The 16,618-nt window shown below is 49.0% G+C and overlaps 1 protein-coding gene across 1 annotated transcript in view; it reads right to left on the bottom strand.

Annotated features, from left to right (window-relative positions):
• The window catches only part of LOC141087856 (uncharacterized), a 40,952-nt gene extending 25,102 nt beyond the window's left edge, over window positions 1-15,850 (bottom strand). The window contains exons 1-2 of the mRNA XM_073573680.1: window positions 15,784-15,850; window positions 2,082-2,341 (exon numbers count right to left, since the gene is read on the bottom strand). Of these exons, the coding sequence (XP_073429781.1) occupies window positions 2,082-2,341; window positions 15,784-15,850 (327 nt within the window). The remainder of the gene's footprint in view (window positions 1-2,081; window positions 2,342-15,783) is intronic.
• Window positions 15,851-16,618: the final 768 nt, after the last annotated feature.

The raw sequence follows: 16,618 nt of genomic DNA, 5'->3' as shown, positions 1-16,618 counted from the left end.
GCTCCTTACTGGAAAACTTTTTCCCACCTCAGCCTGTGTTGCATTTGAGGTCAAACAGCTGCTAGGAAATTTGGCTGTTAAGGTGGTAATCCCTGAGCGAACCAGTAAGCACCAAACAGATCATTCATCTGTGTCTTCGATCTGTGCGTGGGCCCATGTGCCTATTGAACCACCATAGGGTACATACTTTGAGATAGACAGGTTTTGGACTCCAGTACTTTGAGGTAGACAGGGTTTTGGAGTCCAGTGCTTTGAGGTAGGCAGGGTTTTGGAGTCCAGTGCTTTTGCCCTTTTTCCTTCATATGTTGTCCCGTCCGCATCCAGCTTTCCTTCTGCTCCTTTGGAGTCTGGTCCTGCAACTTCTTGAACAGATCCCAGGACGTCATTTTGTCAGGTTTTCTTGTCTTCAGTCATCATGTAGTAGCGTCCGGCTCTATGACCTCTCCCACTTTTCCATATTGTCTTCCTTTGGCTGCCATGTTGTTGTCCCGTGCCTCTACTGTGTTCAGTTTTCCGTGTACTTTGACTTTTAACACTGCCACCACTTTTGGAAGTTGGAGTGCATCCAGCAGGTCCCTGATGGCTCCAGGATGTTTCACGGTTGTCCCGCTTGCTGTGATGTGTTGTCCCTTGCAGCCCAGATGGGTCCAAAGTCGTGTGCTATTGCATGCGAGTACCTGGAATCGATATAGACGTTTGCAGTTTTGTCTTTCGCAATCTGGCAGGCCTTCTTCAGCGCTATCAGTTCCGCTTCTTGGGCTGACAAGCTAGGCGAAAAACTTCTGGACCATAGGATTTCTTGATTGCTGGTCACTGCACATCCCGTATGGAATCTTCCTTCATCATCTGCAAATCTGGAGCCATCTACGGTATCCTGCAGATTTTGTTCTGAAGAGTCCGTCTCCGCATCCCCCTGGGAGTGGGAGTAGAGTGGCGGTTGAAGATGTATCCGCCTGGGAGTGGGAGTAGAGTGGTGGTTGAAGACGTATCCGCATCCCCCTTGGGAGTGGGAGTAGAGTCAGGCAACAGCTGAGAGCACTGGACGTGAAGATGCCGGGTGGTGGAGAGATGCTTTGGCTGGGTCTGGTAGAGAATTGCTGAGATGTCATGCGGAGCCAGGATCTGCAGTGGTTGTCCAAGAATGATGTCAGCAACCTTGTCAAGGAGGGAGTGCGCTGCAAATACTGCTTTCATGCAGGAGCAGTAACTGGATCCAGGCTGGCTGAGTAGCCTAGAGACCTCTGTTTTCCCCCATGGGTCTGTTTTAGAACACCAGTAGCATGACCTTTTTCCATTTGGTAAAGATGGAATGGCTTCTCGTAGTCAGGTAGGCCTAGAGCTGTAGCGGAGACTATGGAGTCTTTTAATTTCCTGAACAAGATGAAGGCTGCGTCCGATAGGAGGAACGGGGTTGCATTGATGCAATCGTACAGAGGCTGCATTAAGACTGAAGCATCAGGGATCCAAGTTCTGCAATACAAAACTAGACCAAGGAAGGCCTGCAGCATCTTTGGAGTTGTTGGGGGAGCCATCTGCTCCACAGTGGTCTTCCGGTCATCTGTCAGGTGTTTCGTTTGGTGAGCAATACAGTGTCCCAGGAATGCAACTCGCTTCTGACACCACTGGACTTTGTTCTTTGAGACCTTGCATTGCTCCTCCACCAGGTAGAGTAGGAGAGACAAGGAGTGGGCTGCGCAGGTATCAACATCAGCTGCACACAGGAGCAAGTCGTCCACGTACTGTAGAAGAACGACTTTTGCCTGGTCTGTGATCCAGTTAGCGAGGATGGAGGACATTGCTTTGGTGAACTGTAAAGGGCTATTTTGAGCCCCCTGGGGCATCACTGTCCATGTGTATTGCACACCTTGGTGCGTGAAGGCAAACAGAAGCTGGTCGTCCAGGTGAAGGGGGACATTGAAGAAAGTATTGGGAAGGTTAATCACTGTGAGCACTGTTGCTGTGGCTGGCACATTTGATAGCAGAGTGTGCAGATCTGGCACAATTGGGGTTTCAAATACCGTAGCTTCATTCACAGCCCTCAGGTCATGCACCATTCTGAACCTGGCTGGTTCTCCTTTCACAGTCTTCCTCTTAACTGAGAAAAGCGGGGACTGCATGATTCTTATGGACGAGGTTGCCCGGTCTGGCTTGCTCTTCACATTGCAGTAGGGGACTCCCATCTTCTGGCACTGAGCCGACAGGAAAACAAGCCGTTTGCTGGGATCCTCTTCATCAGAGATGACGACCAGCTGGGCTTCCTTGTTCTCCACCAAGGCGGTCACTGTGTTAACACCTGCTTTGATCACAGGGGGTCTCTTTGCTGGGACATCTTCTTTACCAGCTGTGCATGGCCATAGTGTGAACAGCGCAGCATACAAGTTTTTATTGTGCATTAACATACCAGGCAACCGCCCCCTCCATATATTGGCAGGCTGTGAGTGGTTGTTTCATCGGTATTCTTGCACCTGTGTTGCCATCTTAATTACATGGGACCACTGCATCCTGATAGTGCATTTGTCTGGAGGCCTAGATGGGTAAACCTCTGCTTTTTTGCTGCCAGCTTGGTCTCAGGTCAGCATTTGTGCACCAGTTTGAAGAGCTGAGTGGCTGCCTTCCAGTCCAGGGCCTGGATGAACTTCAGGGAGCACCTTCAGAATCTTGTACAAGATGATCCTCTGGTGCTGGAGCCGGATGCAGCGCAGCCATTTCACTAAATGGATAAGGTCCCTTTGGGTTGAATTTCCTGGCCAATGCCAAAGTTCATAGGCCATTTCTTGAACAGCGGGTTCACTTAGACCTTCAGTTGGTCAGAGGCAGTTTGAGTCTGGGTGATGGACAGGGGATGCTGGGCCTTATGAGGGTTCAGGGTTCCAGACTTAGGTGACACCCACACTGGCGCAACTTGAAGACTCCCTTAGCCCATAGTACCCGAAAGCCTATGTCCAGCACCTCCTTGGGCAGGCTTGCACCGGTTGTTTGAGGCTCTTGTAGGGCCAACAGCATGATCGATTCTTCTTGGGTCAGGGGTGGAGAAAATGTCATTATCCCATCTTCCTGGAACTCTTTGGTCACCTTCAGCTTCTGCAGTAGGTCTGCTCCCAGTGGGTAGGTCTCCACCACAAACGAACAGGATGGAGTGTCCGGGCTGTGTTCACCTGCTCAGAGGCTTGTAAGCTGGGAATGTTTGGCTTGACCATCAATCCCCATACAAGACACAGAGTATTCTGATAGGCAGGTGGGGTCAGGGAGTTCTACATGTCTCATCACATTTGTCTGCACCAGTGTTCACGAAGAAAGATCTGACAACACCCGTCCACCCTCAGTGCAATTTGAGGTTTTGATCCATTGATGGGGTTTCACATGTCAGGAGCGTGGTGTCTTGTAGACCTGGCTTGTCCCTGTCCTGTGAATGGGGTTCTTCACTGCTTCGTGTGTTTCTTCCTTGGCCTGTTCCTCTGAGCAATGTCCTGGGTTGCGGGGGTGCTCTGCACTGGTTCCGGAAATGGCCAGGTTTTCCACAGTTGAAACACTTGGCAGGTCTCCTGTCTCTGCGCGGTGGTTGTCCTTCCACATCAGTGGCCACCATAAGGGGGACTGTCTTCCGCACTCCTGGATGGGACTCTATCCTTCTGGCTACTGTGAGCAGGGTATCTACTGCTATTGACTTGTACTCAGGCCTGGCCACTATCAGCAGTTTCTTGATTGGTTCTTAGTCCATGCACAAAGGCCTGTCAACATTTGGCTGTGTATCTGATCATGAATAGTGAAGCCTAAATCTTGGAATACTTGCATCACTCTGCATGAAACTTCTCTACAGACTCGGTCTTATCTTGGCTCATGTCATGTAGGCTGAGGGCTTGCCCTGCTTTGACCCATTCTCTGAGCTGCTTAATTAGCTTTGATCCTGACTCCCAGGAGTGCACATCTAATTCTGCTGGAAGCTTGAAATGTTCCTTCATGATTGGCCAGAATGTTTCACCTGCTTTTATTTCCATTATGGCCCAGCGATCATTCCAGGTTGCTGTATATGTTCGCTGGTTCTGCTGCATTCTTCAGTAAAATTGCATAGTATGCATCTCTGGGTCTGGTAGATTATTCAGGACACTGGTCACCTAACTTGGGGTGAAGTGCACATAGTGTAAGAGCGGTGCCTCTATCTGCCCCTGTCTATGTGGTGCCCATGGGTTCCTTTTCCTAGTACTGGGCAGCATGTATGATGTTCCCGCTTCATCTTCATCAGAGGAAGAGTTGTGATAACGTGTATTGGGGTCAAGCACAGGCTGGTACATGGTTTTAGAAGTTGACTTTTTATGTGAGGACGTCTCCCCCCTTGCTGCAGTGGATTAGGATTATAATTCCATGTGGGTGTAAATGTTGGCAGCTCTGTCCGGTACAGCTGTCCCTCATATGTCTCTGCAGCAGCTTGCCCCCCCCCGCAAGCTGAGATGTCTGCCTCCTGCTGGGTCTGGGGCTTGTCTGTAGCAATGTGTAAGGGGATTGTCACTGTCTTCCCCAATACCATGAGTGACACTGGTTGTACCGTGTGCGGTACATAGAAGGTGCCTTGTGCTGTCAGCACTGGATACAAGGACACCAGATTGTCTGGATTGGGATTGGGCGGTGGCCCGGCTGCTAACAAAGAACCAGGAGGTAGAGAAAAAGGGTGTGAAGAAGCTGTGGGATGAGAGCCAGAAGGGGGAGAGGAGAGTGATAGAGGAGGAATAGAGAGGAGAGGAGAGAGAGAGGAGGGAGAGGAGCGGATTCCTTCCCCTTTTCTGCAGCCAGAGAGGGCATGCTTGGACTAGTTGTGCCTTCTCGCTGGAGGGGGGGCGGGGTGCCCCACAGACGGCCTAGGTTTCCCTATAGAATGGATTCTGCTGAGAACACCTTTTCCTATCTTGTACACGTAAAAAATCCTTTCCTGATCTGTTCACATAACTCTCAGTACCTTCTATGCTGTAAGTCCGCTGTTACTTTATAAAACACAGTCGGCGACCCAGTTTCAACTAACTTCCCTTTTTCTCCTTTCAATACATCATGCCAATGCCGCAGCCTAAAGGCTGCCTGTAAATCCACGTACTTAACCTTCTAAATCACACCTACTGTGTCTATTCCAAAAACTTCAAAAAAAGGTGATTAAAAAAACTTCAAAAACTTTGGTAAAAACTTAAAAAAGGAAAGAAAAGGGCAAAATTAAAAACTTTGGTAAAAACGTTGAAAAGAAAAGGAAAGGAAAAAGAACTAATAAAAACTTTTAAAAAGGAAAAAGGAAAAGAAAAGTCAAGGAGTTGCTAAAACTTAAAAAACCTGAGAAAAATCAAAAAAATCAGTACAACTTCCAACATATCTCTGTGCACAGATGCACAACGCACACATTTCCCCTTTCCTCTGCCTGTGTATCTATTCTCAGTAAAGTCATGTCTCTGAAAACAAAAAGGACAACCTGAACAATGGAATATACAACTCAGCAACTCCGCTTTCCTCAAAATTCTTACACTGCAGCTAAAACTTTCTCAGAATGCAAAAATAAACAAGGGAAACAGAGCACAAAACAGATGTGACAATGTGAAATACCAGCGACACATCTGCTAAAGGCAGAAAGAGGAAGTATGTAAAAATGCTTTTCTGCTCCAGGTCTTCATGGAAAGCAGCAGTGAATCAGACATGGACACACATGAATAGACATCCGGGAGAAATCAAAGCCATCTTTATTTTGTGACAGTAGTACAAGCAGCTCTGGTAACCGACAACTGCCAATCACACTAAGCACTTTGGCGCAGGGATGTATCACACTCCGTCCTGGGAGACGGGCCCTGTGATATCCCACTAGGTTATCAACATCTGTGTATTGTCACGCCACCCGCTGCCATGCTCCCCGCTGCTTCTATCACGCCGCCCGCAGCTGCATCCTCTGCCCCTCCTCCCGAACACCGGCGCACTCACCTCACCCGGCGCGCTCCTGAGGTGCGCACGCGCCATCCTGCTCCTTCTCTGCCGCCGCTGCAACCGGCCTTCCATGCCCGTCGGGTGTGCCTGCGCACTGCGCGCCAGTGACCCTGCCACTCATCTCCCCTGTTGCTGCTGCTGCTCCACCTCCTGGCCGACCCTGACCCGGAAGCGCTGCCTGCAGTCCTATATCAGGTAGCCTCGCCACCTGCCCAGTGCCTATCAATTGTGTCTAGCACTGCTGATTCAGGTCCACGTGTCCCTGCACTTTCCCAGCCTAGCACTCTGTCCTGCTCTCTGTGTCCCTGTGTCTGCTTGTAATATCTCCCTGTGTTCTCTCCTAGGGCCTGCCTCACCCGTCCCCGGTCTCAAGTCCTCTCCTGCAGTATCTACCATCGCCAGCCTAAATCCGTTCCTGTCTACAAACCCTCCCCTGCTGGTCCTTCCGCAACACTTGTGGCCACCTCTGGTTTTCCTTCTGCTGTTGTCCCCGGGTATCAGCTTCCGCGGCGATAGTCTCTCCGAGGCTTGCCCCAGACGCTCCCTGTATAGGGGGTGGTCCACTTGGCCAGCTCGCCCCGAGGAGGTTCGTCGTCGCGGTCCTGTGGGTTCACTTCTGGTTCTCCTCAGCCCTACAGTATAGTCAGGCCATGGACCCCGCTGGTACCCCGACCCCAACCCAAAAGGAGCTCCTATTCCTACGGGAGAAATCAAGCAAGGATAATGTCCTTCCTTAAGTCCATGGAGTCCCGCTTGTCGACTCTACAGGCCTCTGATCCTGGGACTGCCTCCCAGCTGGGCAACCTCCAACAGGAGCTGGCTCAGCAGCGAGACACCCAGGCCCATATATTGAACTATATGGCATCTATAGATAACCGTCTCCTTGCCCTGCAATCTGTGGCCTCGACCCCGGTCCAGGCTGTGGTATCCCATCCGCCGCCCCGTTTAGCAAAACCCCCGCGTTATGGTGGCGACCCTAAGTCGTGCAGGGTTTTTTTAAATCAGTGCCAGCTCCATTTTGAGCTATTGCCTCAACAGTACCCCACCGACAGAGCCAAGGTGGCCTTTGTCATTTCCCATTTGGAGGGTGAGGCTTTGGCCTGGGTAAACCCTCTCTGGGAGCGTGATGACCCCTTGGTCTCCCAACTCTCCATCTTCCTTAACTCTTTCCGTAAAGTCTTTGACGAGCCGGGTCGCGTAGCCTCTGCCACCGAGTCACTTTTTAACCTGCAACAGGGCACGCTCTCCGTGGGTCAGTACGCCATTCGCTTCCGTACCCTGGCCTCTGAGGTAGGATGGAATAATGAGGCCTTGGTAGGAGCTTTTTGGCGGGGACTCAGGCCGAATTAAGGACGAGCTGGCGGGACGGGATACCACAACCTCTTTGGAGGATCTAATTTCCCTGGCTACCCGCATCGACTTGCGCTTCCAGGAGCGTTCTCGAGAGGCCGCCAGGGATAGGTTTCCTCGCGTCCCATCCGCTGCCAGCAGCCCACCTCGCTCGCGCCCTGCTCTGGCATCGGCACCTTCCGCACCTGAGCCCATGCAAGTAGATCGCCTCAAGCCGGTGGAGCAACGCCGAAAGGAGAGGTTCACTCAGGGTCTTTGTCTGTATTGTGGGAGTGCATCACACTTCCTGCGTTCCTGCCCTGAGCGCCCGGGAAATGCCTCCACCTAGGAAAGGTAAGAGAGGCCTCCCTAGGTATCTATGACTCCTCTCTACCCTTGACTCTTTCTGTTCTCTTGCATCTGGGTCCCAAGCGTTCCTCCGAGTGGGCTTACATAGATTCTGGTGCGGCTGGAAATTTTATTCAGCTTGAGGTAGTCAGGAGGCTTCGTATTCCAGTCTGGTCCCTGGAGACTCCTCGGCAGATTGCGTCGGTCGACGGCCAACCCCTGCGGGTGTCCGTTACGCAGGTCACCGAAGAGTTGGACCTTCAGGTCGGAGCCTTGCATCTGGAGAAGATAGCCTTCTATGTGCTGCCGACCTTATCACACACTATCCTGTTGGGCCTTCCTTGGCTAAGAAAACACGCGCCTACCTTAGACTGGCGGTCTGGTGACATCGTGCGGTGGGGACAGTTCTGTCAGAGGGGGTGTTTGCTTTCCGTCCAGCCAAGAAACTCTCCTCGTCCAACATCGATATCCCCAGATGTACCTTCAGCCTATTGGGCCTATGCGGATGTCTTCAGCAAGAAAGAAGCAGAGAGTCTGCCTCCTCACCGCCCCTACGATTGCCCAATCGATCTTGTTCCCGGCTCTACTCCACCCAGAGGTCGGATTTATCCGCTGTCGCCATCAGAGACCCAAGCCATGTCCGAATATGTTCAAGAAAACTTGGCCAAAGGCTTTATTCGTAAGTCTTCTTCGCCCTCAGGTGCGGGTTTCTTTTTCATCAAGAAGAAGGACGGGACCCTTCGTCCCTGCATTGACTATCGGGGCCTCAATGATATTACAATTAAAAATAAATATCCGCTTCCTCTCATCCCGGAGTTATTCGACCATCTCCGAGGGGCGCAAATCTTTACCAAATTGGATCTGCGTGGAGCCTACAACCTAATCCGCATTCGCCCTGGAGATGAGTGGAAGACTGCTTTCAACACTCGCGATAGCCACTATGAATATCTGGTTATGCCCTTCGGCTTGTGCAACGCACCCGCCGTGTTTCAAGAATTTGTCAATGATGTCTTCCGAGATCTCTATTCTTGCGTGGTGGTGTACCTGGATGATATCCTGGTGTTTTCCCCGGACCTGTCTACTCACAGAAAGGACGTCCGTCAAGTCTTGTTGCGCCTGAGAGAGCATCGTCTCTATGCCAAACTCGAGAAATGTGCCTTTGAACAGTCTTCTCTACCGTTTTTGGGCTACATCATTTCTAATACTGGTCTACGAATGGACCCGGGAAAACTGTTTGCCGTACTTAACTGGCCGCGTCCCCAGGGAGTGAAAGCTATCCAACAATTCCTGGGGTTCGCCAATTATTACCGGCAGTTTATCCCACACTTTTCCACCCTGACCAGCCCAATCTCCGCTCTGATCCGTAAGGGGGCCAATCCCCACTTCTGGTCACCTGAGGCCGAAGACGCATTCCGCTCCCTGAAACAAGCCTTTGCTGCGGCTCCCGTACTCCATCACCCAGAGGCCAATAAACCCTTCACTCTGGAAGTAGACGCCTCTGCCATCGGAGCCGGTGCAGTACTTTCCCAGACGTCACCCTCTGGACGACTGGTCACCTGTGGCTTCTTCTCGAAGTCATTCTCCACCCCGGAGAGAAACTATACCATTGGTGACAGAGAGCTGCTCGCTATCAAGTTGGCCTTGGAGGAATGGCGGTACCTCCTCGAGGGAGCGGCGCATCCCGTCAGGATCTACACTGACCACAAGAACCTGGCATACATCCGGACAGCGCAAAGACTTAATCCTCGACAAGCCAGGTGGTCTCTGTTCTTCACCCGGTTCGATTTCGAACTCCATTTCCGCCCCGGCGATAAGAACCTCAAGGCGGATGCTCTATCCAGATCCTTTTTGGTTACAGACTGTGAGGAAGAGCCTTCACACATCGTGGATCCTAACAAGGTCATTGTGGTTGCTTCTGTAAACCTGACTTCCTTGCCCCCGGGTAAGACGTTTGTTCAAGAGGACAATAGGAAGCGAGTCTTACATTGGGGTCATGCCTCCAAGCTAGCAGGTCACGTCGGCCTCAAGAAAACCCTCTCCATCTCGTTACTATTGGTGGCCCTCACTTGCGCGAGATGTTCAAAGTTTTGTCGCCTCTTGTCCGTCTTGTGCCAAAAATAAAGTTCCCCGACACCTACCCGATGGTCTTCTCCACCCGCTCCCAGTTCCTTCTGCTCCCTGGCAACACATTGCTTTGGACTTTATTACCGATTTGCCTCGGTCTTCGGGTCACACAGTCATCCTCGTGGTCGTAGATCGATTTTCCAAGATGGCCCATTTCATCTCCCTGCCTGGATTACCCTCCGCTCCTGAACTAGCAAGAATTTTCATTACCCATGTTTTCCGGATTCGCGGCTTTCCTCAGCATATCGTTTCGGATAGAGGAGTTCAGTTTACCGCACACTTCTGGCGAGCTCTGTGTAAACTGATGGATGTCACTTTGGACTTCTCCTCTGCCTACCACCCCCAAACTAATGGTCAGGTTGAGCGCACGAATCAAATTTTGATAACCTATCTTCGCCACTTCTCCAACGTTCACCACGACGACTGGTCCCACCTGCTCCCGTGAGCCGAATTTGCCTACAATCACACCAACGAGTCTTCGTCTAAATCACCTTTCTTCATAGTCTACAGGCAACATCTCAGTGTACCTCTGCCGGTACCCCATGTCTCGGGTGTGCCGGCGGCCGACCTTCTAACCGAGTTCTCCAGGGTCTGGCAGGAGACCAAGTCCGCGCTTGAACTAGCACGGGACAGAATAAAAAGACACGCAGACAAAAGGCGCCTGGATTCTCCGTTGTACCATCCTGGGGATAAAGTGTTGCTGTCCTCCAAGTTTGTTCGTCTTAAAGTCCCCTCGTATAAGCTAGGCCCTCGGTATATCGGGCATTTTGAGGTCTTAGCCCGCATCAATGACGTTGCCTACAAGTTAAAACTCCCTGCCTCGCTACGAATTCCCAATTCTTTTCACGTGTCCCTCCTGAAACCTGTCATATTCAACCAGTTCCATGCCTCTGTGGGTCACTCTCCCCAGCCAGTTTCTGCCCAGGATGTCTTTGAGGTCCAAGACATTCTTGCCGTAAAAAGATCTAGAGGAAAGACCCTCTTCTTAGTTGATTGGAAGGGTTTTGGTCCCGAAGACAGGTCTTGGGAGCCCCGGCAGAACATCCAGGCCCCCCAGATTCTAGCTAGGTTCCTTGCCAGTCTCAAGAAGAGGGGGCGTAAGGAGGGGGGTACTGTCACGCCACCCGCTGCCACGCTCCCCGCTGCTTCTATCACACCGCCCGCAGCTGCACCCTCTGCCCCTCCTCCTGAACACCGGCGCACTCACCTCACCCGGCGCGCTCCTGAGGTGCGCACGCGCCATCCTGCTCCTTCTCTGCCTTCCATGCCCGTCGGGTGCGCCTGCGCAACTGCGCGCCAGTGATCCTGCCACTCATCTCCCCTGTTGCTGCTGCTGCTCCACCTCCTGGCCGACCCTGACCCGGAAGCGCTGCCTGCAGTCCTATATCAGGTAGCCTCGCCTCCTGCCCAGTGCCTATCAATTGTGTCTAGCACTGCTGATTCAGGTCCACGCGTCCCTGCGCTTTCCCAGCCTAGCACTCTGTCCTGCTGTGTCTGCTTGTAATATCTCCCTGTGTTCTCTCCTAGGGCCTGCCTCGCCCGTCCCCGGTCTCAAGTCCTCTCCTGCAGTATCTACCATCGTCAGCCTAAATCCGTTCCTGTCTACAAACCCTCCCCTGCTGGTCCTTCCGCAACCCTTGTGGCCACCTCTGGTTTTCCTTCTGCTGTTGTCCCCGGGTATCAGCTTCCGCGGCGATAGTCTCTCCGAGGCTTGCCCCAGACGCTCCCTGTATAGGGGGTGGTCCACTTGGCCAGCTCACCCCGAGGTTCGTCGTCGCGGTCCTGCGGGTTCACTTCTGGTTCTCCTCAGCCCTACATGTATGCACAGGAACCGTGATGTCATCTCCAGTGATCAGCCTGTGCTTTCTCTACAAGTTACCACCTTCCGTGTCTGGCTGGGCCACTCCTGTCCCAACTATGCACAGGAACTGTGACAAATTATCCAGAGAGATTCACCTGTGGTATCTCTCCAAGTTAACACCATCCGTGCCTGGGCCTCACCTGTCCCAGTTATGCACGGGAACCGTGATAACTTATCCAGAGAGATTCAACTTCCTGTTATCAGTTTCCCAGCAACCGCAAGAAAAATCAGTCACGGTTCCAACCCTCTCTCCCGGATCTTGACAGACATGAAACACACACACACAGCACGCAGCAGACACCTTGGCTTATATCCCAGGGTTTGAATAAGAGCGTGGACTTTTTACACTACCTGGGACATGCGGTGGTGACCCCATCTGACCGGCAAGAGGTATAGACCCGGACTGGGCACAGGGGCATTCAGGTAAGATAACCAAATTTTCTTACCTTACTTATGGCGCTGCGCAGTCTCAGTCCCCCTGAGCCAAGGCCATGGCCAGCACCTCCGTATCTCCAGTCAGCAGGGTCCTCGTGCATTTCGTCCACTTCCCCCTGTGCAGGCGCCAGATGTTATGGAAATTTGGTTGGGATTAATCTATCCCTGTGTGTGCTGTGGCTGCTCCCAATTAAACTGAGTATGTTGAGCACTCAATGAAATGAAACCCTGTACACATGGTTGCAGCATCGCATTCCTTCAATACTGAGGTTTATTACACATACATGGTTTTATAATTATTTATAGAAAGGAGTGGTTAGTTAATTAACAAAGTTGAGCTTCAATGCTATTGGCTATTTAAGTACATGGAAGATATTGTGATCAGAGCAGGAAAGGTGACTAAAGTGCAACTCTTGGAGCCAGGACAAAATTGAGACATCAGCTTGGACATCTGGTGTTACTTCCTCTTTTTCGATGTCTGGAAAATACAGAGGAGCTACTCTGGTTTGAGCTAGCTGGCTCACGAGGTCACTGGGTCATTCTGAGCAATTGATTATAGAGTTCATGTTAGCTGTGATTATATATATATGTATATATGAGAATACATGCAAGTGAGATCAATATGAAATGTATATATTTCCATCACAATAAGCCCACCTTGCGAATGTGATAGCCGTGTGCCAGCCAAGGTGGTCGTCGTGACATACATCTAGCTCAAAAATTTAATGATCCTTACTTTGACCTATATATATATATAAAGCTCAATGTGGGTATGTATGTATGTATGTACGTACGTATGTATGTATGTATATGTCCGGGATTGGCATCCGCACCGTCGCAGCTACAGCCACAAAATTTGGCACAGTCACACGTCTGGACCCCGAGAGTGTCCTAAGCTATGTTGTGAGGCGAAATTTTAACCCCATGCATTCCAATTCACCAAAAAATGTTGCCCCTATCAACATAATGGGGAAAAAGTGTGTGCGTATCAAGCCCCGCCCCTCATTATGATGTCATAATACCCCCATCTACATAATGGGGAAAAAGTGTGTGCATATCAAGCCCCGCCCCTCATTATGATGTCAATGGTTTCCATGGCGACGCTGATTCATCATAGGTTGCAAGCCCCGCCGCTCATTATGATGTCATAATGGTTGACTATGGAATGGAGGATGTGTATGACGGGTATATGGGCACTGGACTATGGGATGGAGGATGTGTGATGGGTATATGGGCATGGGACTATGGGATGGTGGATATGTATGATGGGTATATGGGCACGGGACTATGAGATGAAGGATATGTGATGGGTATATGGGCACTGGACTATGGGATGGAGGATGTGTGATGGGTATATGGGCATGGGACTATGGGATGGTGGATATGTATGATGGGTATATGGGCACGGGACTATGAGATGAAGGATATGTGATGGGTATATGGGCACTCGACTATGGGATGGCGAATATGTATGATGGGTATATGGGCATGGGCCGGGATGGAGGATATGCATGATGGGTATATATGGGCACGGGACTATGGGATGGAGGATATGTATGATGGGTATATGGGCACAGGACTAAGGGATTGGAGGATATGTATTATGGGTATATGGGCACGCGACTGTGGGATGGAGGATAATTATAATTTGTTGTAACTAACCACAGTTAGTTACTATGCCCGGGCAGCGCCGGGCTCTTCAGCTAGTGTATATATATATATATATATATATATACACATAACAAACAAACACTGAAACAGTAAACTAACATACACTAAAGAACAAGTAAACCGCCTCTCCATAGTTTTGGAGGATCCTGTTGAAATAAAATAAAAGTCTGGTTCAACTCCACAGGCGATGAAAGTCCTGGTAAACCAACATCAGAGCCTTGTGTTATGATGGAAAAATAATGTTAATCAACACTCCTAAAGGAAATTTGTAATCTACAACCAGATTGAATGAGATCATTCGAGTTAGATCATGTAGTACCTATTAGTCAGTTCATTCATGATTTTTAGTCCTTCTTCTGGACTCAGTTTTTTGCATAATTTTCCCAAAAGATTTACCTTTATTTAGTGTCTCTTTAGAAAGATCTGTGTATACTTGAGAGCTTGATATGGAGCCTTAGGCAGGAGTCACACTAAACGTATGAAAAATCAGTCCAAGTCTCCCTGCCGAGAGTCGCACAAGTGTAATGTGTCATGTGAGTACAATCCAATTTTTCACAACTAGCATCTGATTTACATCCGAATGCTGTGCGATTGCTATCTGATTGCAATCCAATGCATGAGCCTTTTTTCAGAGAACATGAATGATAACAACAAAACTTTTTCTCCACTCATGGTTAGTGGTTGGGTGAAGCCATTTATTGTCAAATTACTGTGTTTTCACTTTTTAAATCATAATGACAAGACAAAACATCCAAATGACCCTGATCAAAAGTTTACATACCCTGGTGATTTTGGCCTGATAAGAAGAATAGAAGTTGACACAAAAAAGTTTGAATGGCTACTAAAGGTAACATCCTCACCTGCGACCTGTTTGCTTGTAATCAGTGTGTGTGCATAAAAGCTGAGTGAGTTTCTGGGATCCAGAGTTTTGCATCTTGTATTCAACCGCTGACGTTTCTGGATTGTGAGTCATGGGGAATGCAAAAGAATTGTCATCGGATCTACGGGAAAAGGTAGTTGAACTGTATAAAACAGGAAAGGGAAACAAAAAGAAGGAATTGATAATGCCAGTCAGCAGCGTTCAAACTGTGATTAACAAATGGACACTTGAAGAAAAATGGACTGCATGGTCGAGTCGCCAAAAGAAAGCCATTAGTGTGCAAATGCCACAAAGTATCTCACCTACAAAATGCAAACCAGCACAGAGAAAAGCCTCAAAACTTTTGTAACAAGGAAATTTGGAGTGATGAGATCAAAATTGAACTTTTTGGCCACATCCATAAATGTTACATTGGGAGAGAGGTCAACAAGGCCTATGATGAAAGAAACACCATTCCTACTGTAAAGCACGGAGGTGGATCGTTGATAGTTTGGGGATGTGTGAGCTACAAAGGCACAGGAAACTTGGCCAACGTTGACAGAATGCAGCACGTTATCAGCAAATACTGGAGACAAATTTGCAATCATCAGCCTGGAAGCTGCGCATTGCATAGGATGTACTTGGATGTTCCAACATGGCAACAATCCAAAACACAAGTCCAAGTCGACCTGTCATTGGCTACAGCAGAACAAAGTGAAGGTTCTGGAGTGGCCATCTCAGTCTCCTGACCTCAATATCATTGGGCCACTTTGGGGAGATCTCAAGTGTGCAGTTCATGCTAGACAGCCTGGGATATGTAAACTTTTGAGCACAACTGTATATCTATAGCTTGTCGAATAAGTGGGGAACCTAAGATATTCACTCAACTCTATTCATAACATTCTTAGTATATCATTTTCCAGGTGCACACAGTGGAAGAGTCTGGTTGGTCCTTAAACGTTCCTCCAGCTAGTATTCATATTAGCTTTAATTGCTTTTTAATTGCTTTTAAACTTGTCTTTTTGTCACAGAGGCAGGAGCCGGCAGGGAAGGGCGGGGAGCGGCGGAGCAGCGGGTCACAGAGGCAGGAACCGGCGGATGTGGCTAAAGCTTGTGCCACTGCTAAAGAGAAATGAATATTCATTTATCTTATAGCGCGCACAGTTACACAGCCGCAGCCTTCCAGCACAGCGGCACACATCCTACTCACCTTCCTGAACGCTCTTGCTGCATCTCGTTCGTTCTGGCGCCAGCAGCATTTCCAGCCGAGCGATCATGTGGCCGATAGGTTTTCATTATTTAAGCAAAAACAATGTCAAAACGCTTAAAAAAAAAATCCAGTTGTCTTCTGGGCATTTTTTGATCTCACCTATTAACTTGTATTATAAAGTACAGATCGTCTTCAGAGTGGAAAACGCCAGAATAGTGAACATGTCCTTCTTTAAACTGTTTGACGTTTTTAGAAACCAGAAGTGTTTCAATGACTAAAGCATGAACATAATATTACACAGCAAGCTGTTTTATATAGAATTGCTTACTTTTATTCTTTTCAATATTATTTGACAGGTTTTTCAGGTGGTTTCTGTTAAATATTATTCATGGGTACTTATTTTTACTCTCAGCTCTATAATGGGTATATTTGCTGACATGACATTTAGGTTATTCTTGTACACTTAGCTTAGAAAAACAGGAGCTATGGGAGTCATATATGTAAACCAGGTGACACACAGAGGGGGTCGCTTCTCCTCTCGCTTCATTCATTAAAAGAGGCTACATGCAACAGCTGAGATGGGCTCCTCTTGGATGAAACTTCAACTAATGAGCTCATTATGGACAAATGGACAGTAACTACTTCACATATTTTATGTTTTGCTGCAATGATTCTTTATGGTGGATAATCCAATAAACTATTACATTTTTAGAAAAATAATCGTAACATTTTCTTTGGACTATTGTATCTCGTAAGAATTTCTGCATGAATAAATATACAAAATAAGTATATTTAACAGGTTCCGAAGGTGTAATCACAGTGAAATAGATGTCCT

This window comes from Dendrobates tinctorius, unplaced genomic scaffold (genome assembly GCF_039654945.1).
Source record: "Dendrobates tinctorius isolate UK_male_01 unplaced genomic scaffold, ASM3965494v1 ptg000036l, whole genome shotgun sequence".
Classification (NCBI taxonomy): Eukaryota; Metazoa; Chordata; class Amphibia; order Anura; family Dendrobatidae; genus Dendrobates; species Dendrobates tinctorius.
The sequence above is the reverse complement of the archived record's forward strand: the minus strand, read 5'-3'. Positions and strand labels throughout refer to the sequence as shown.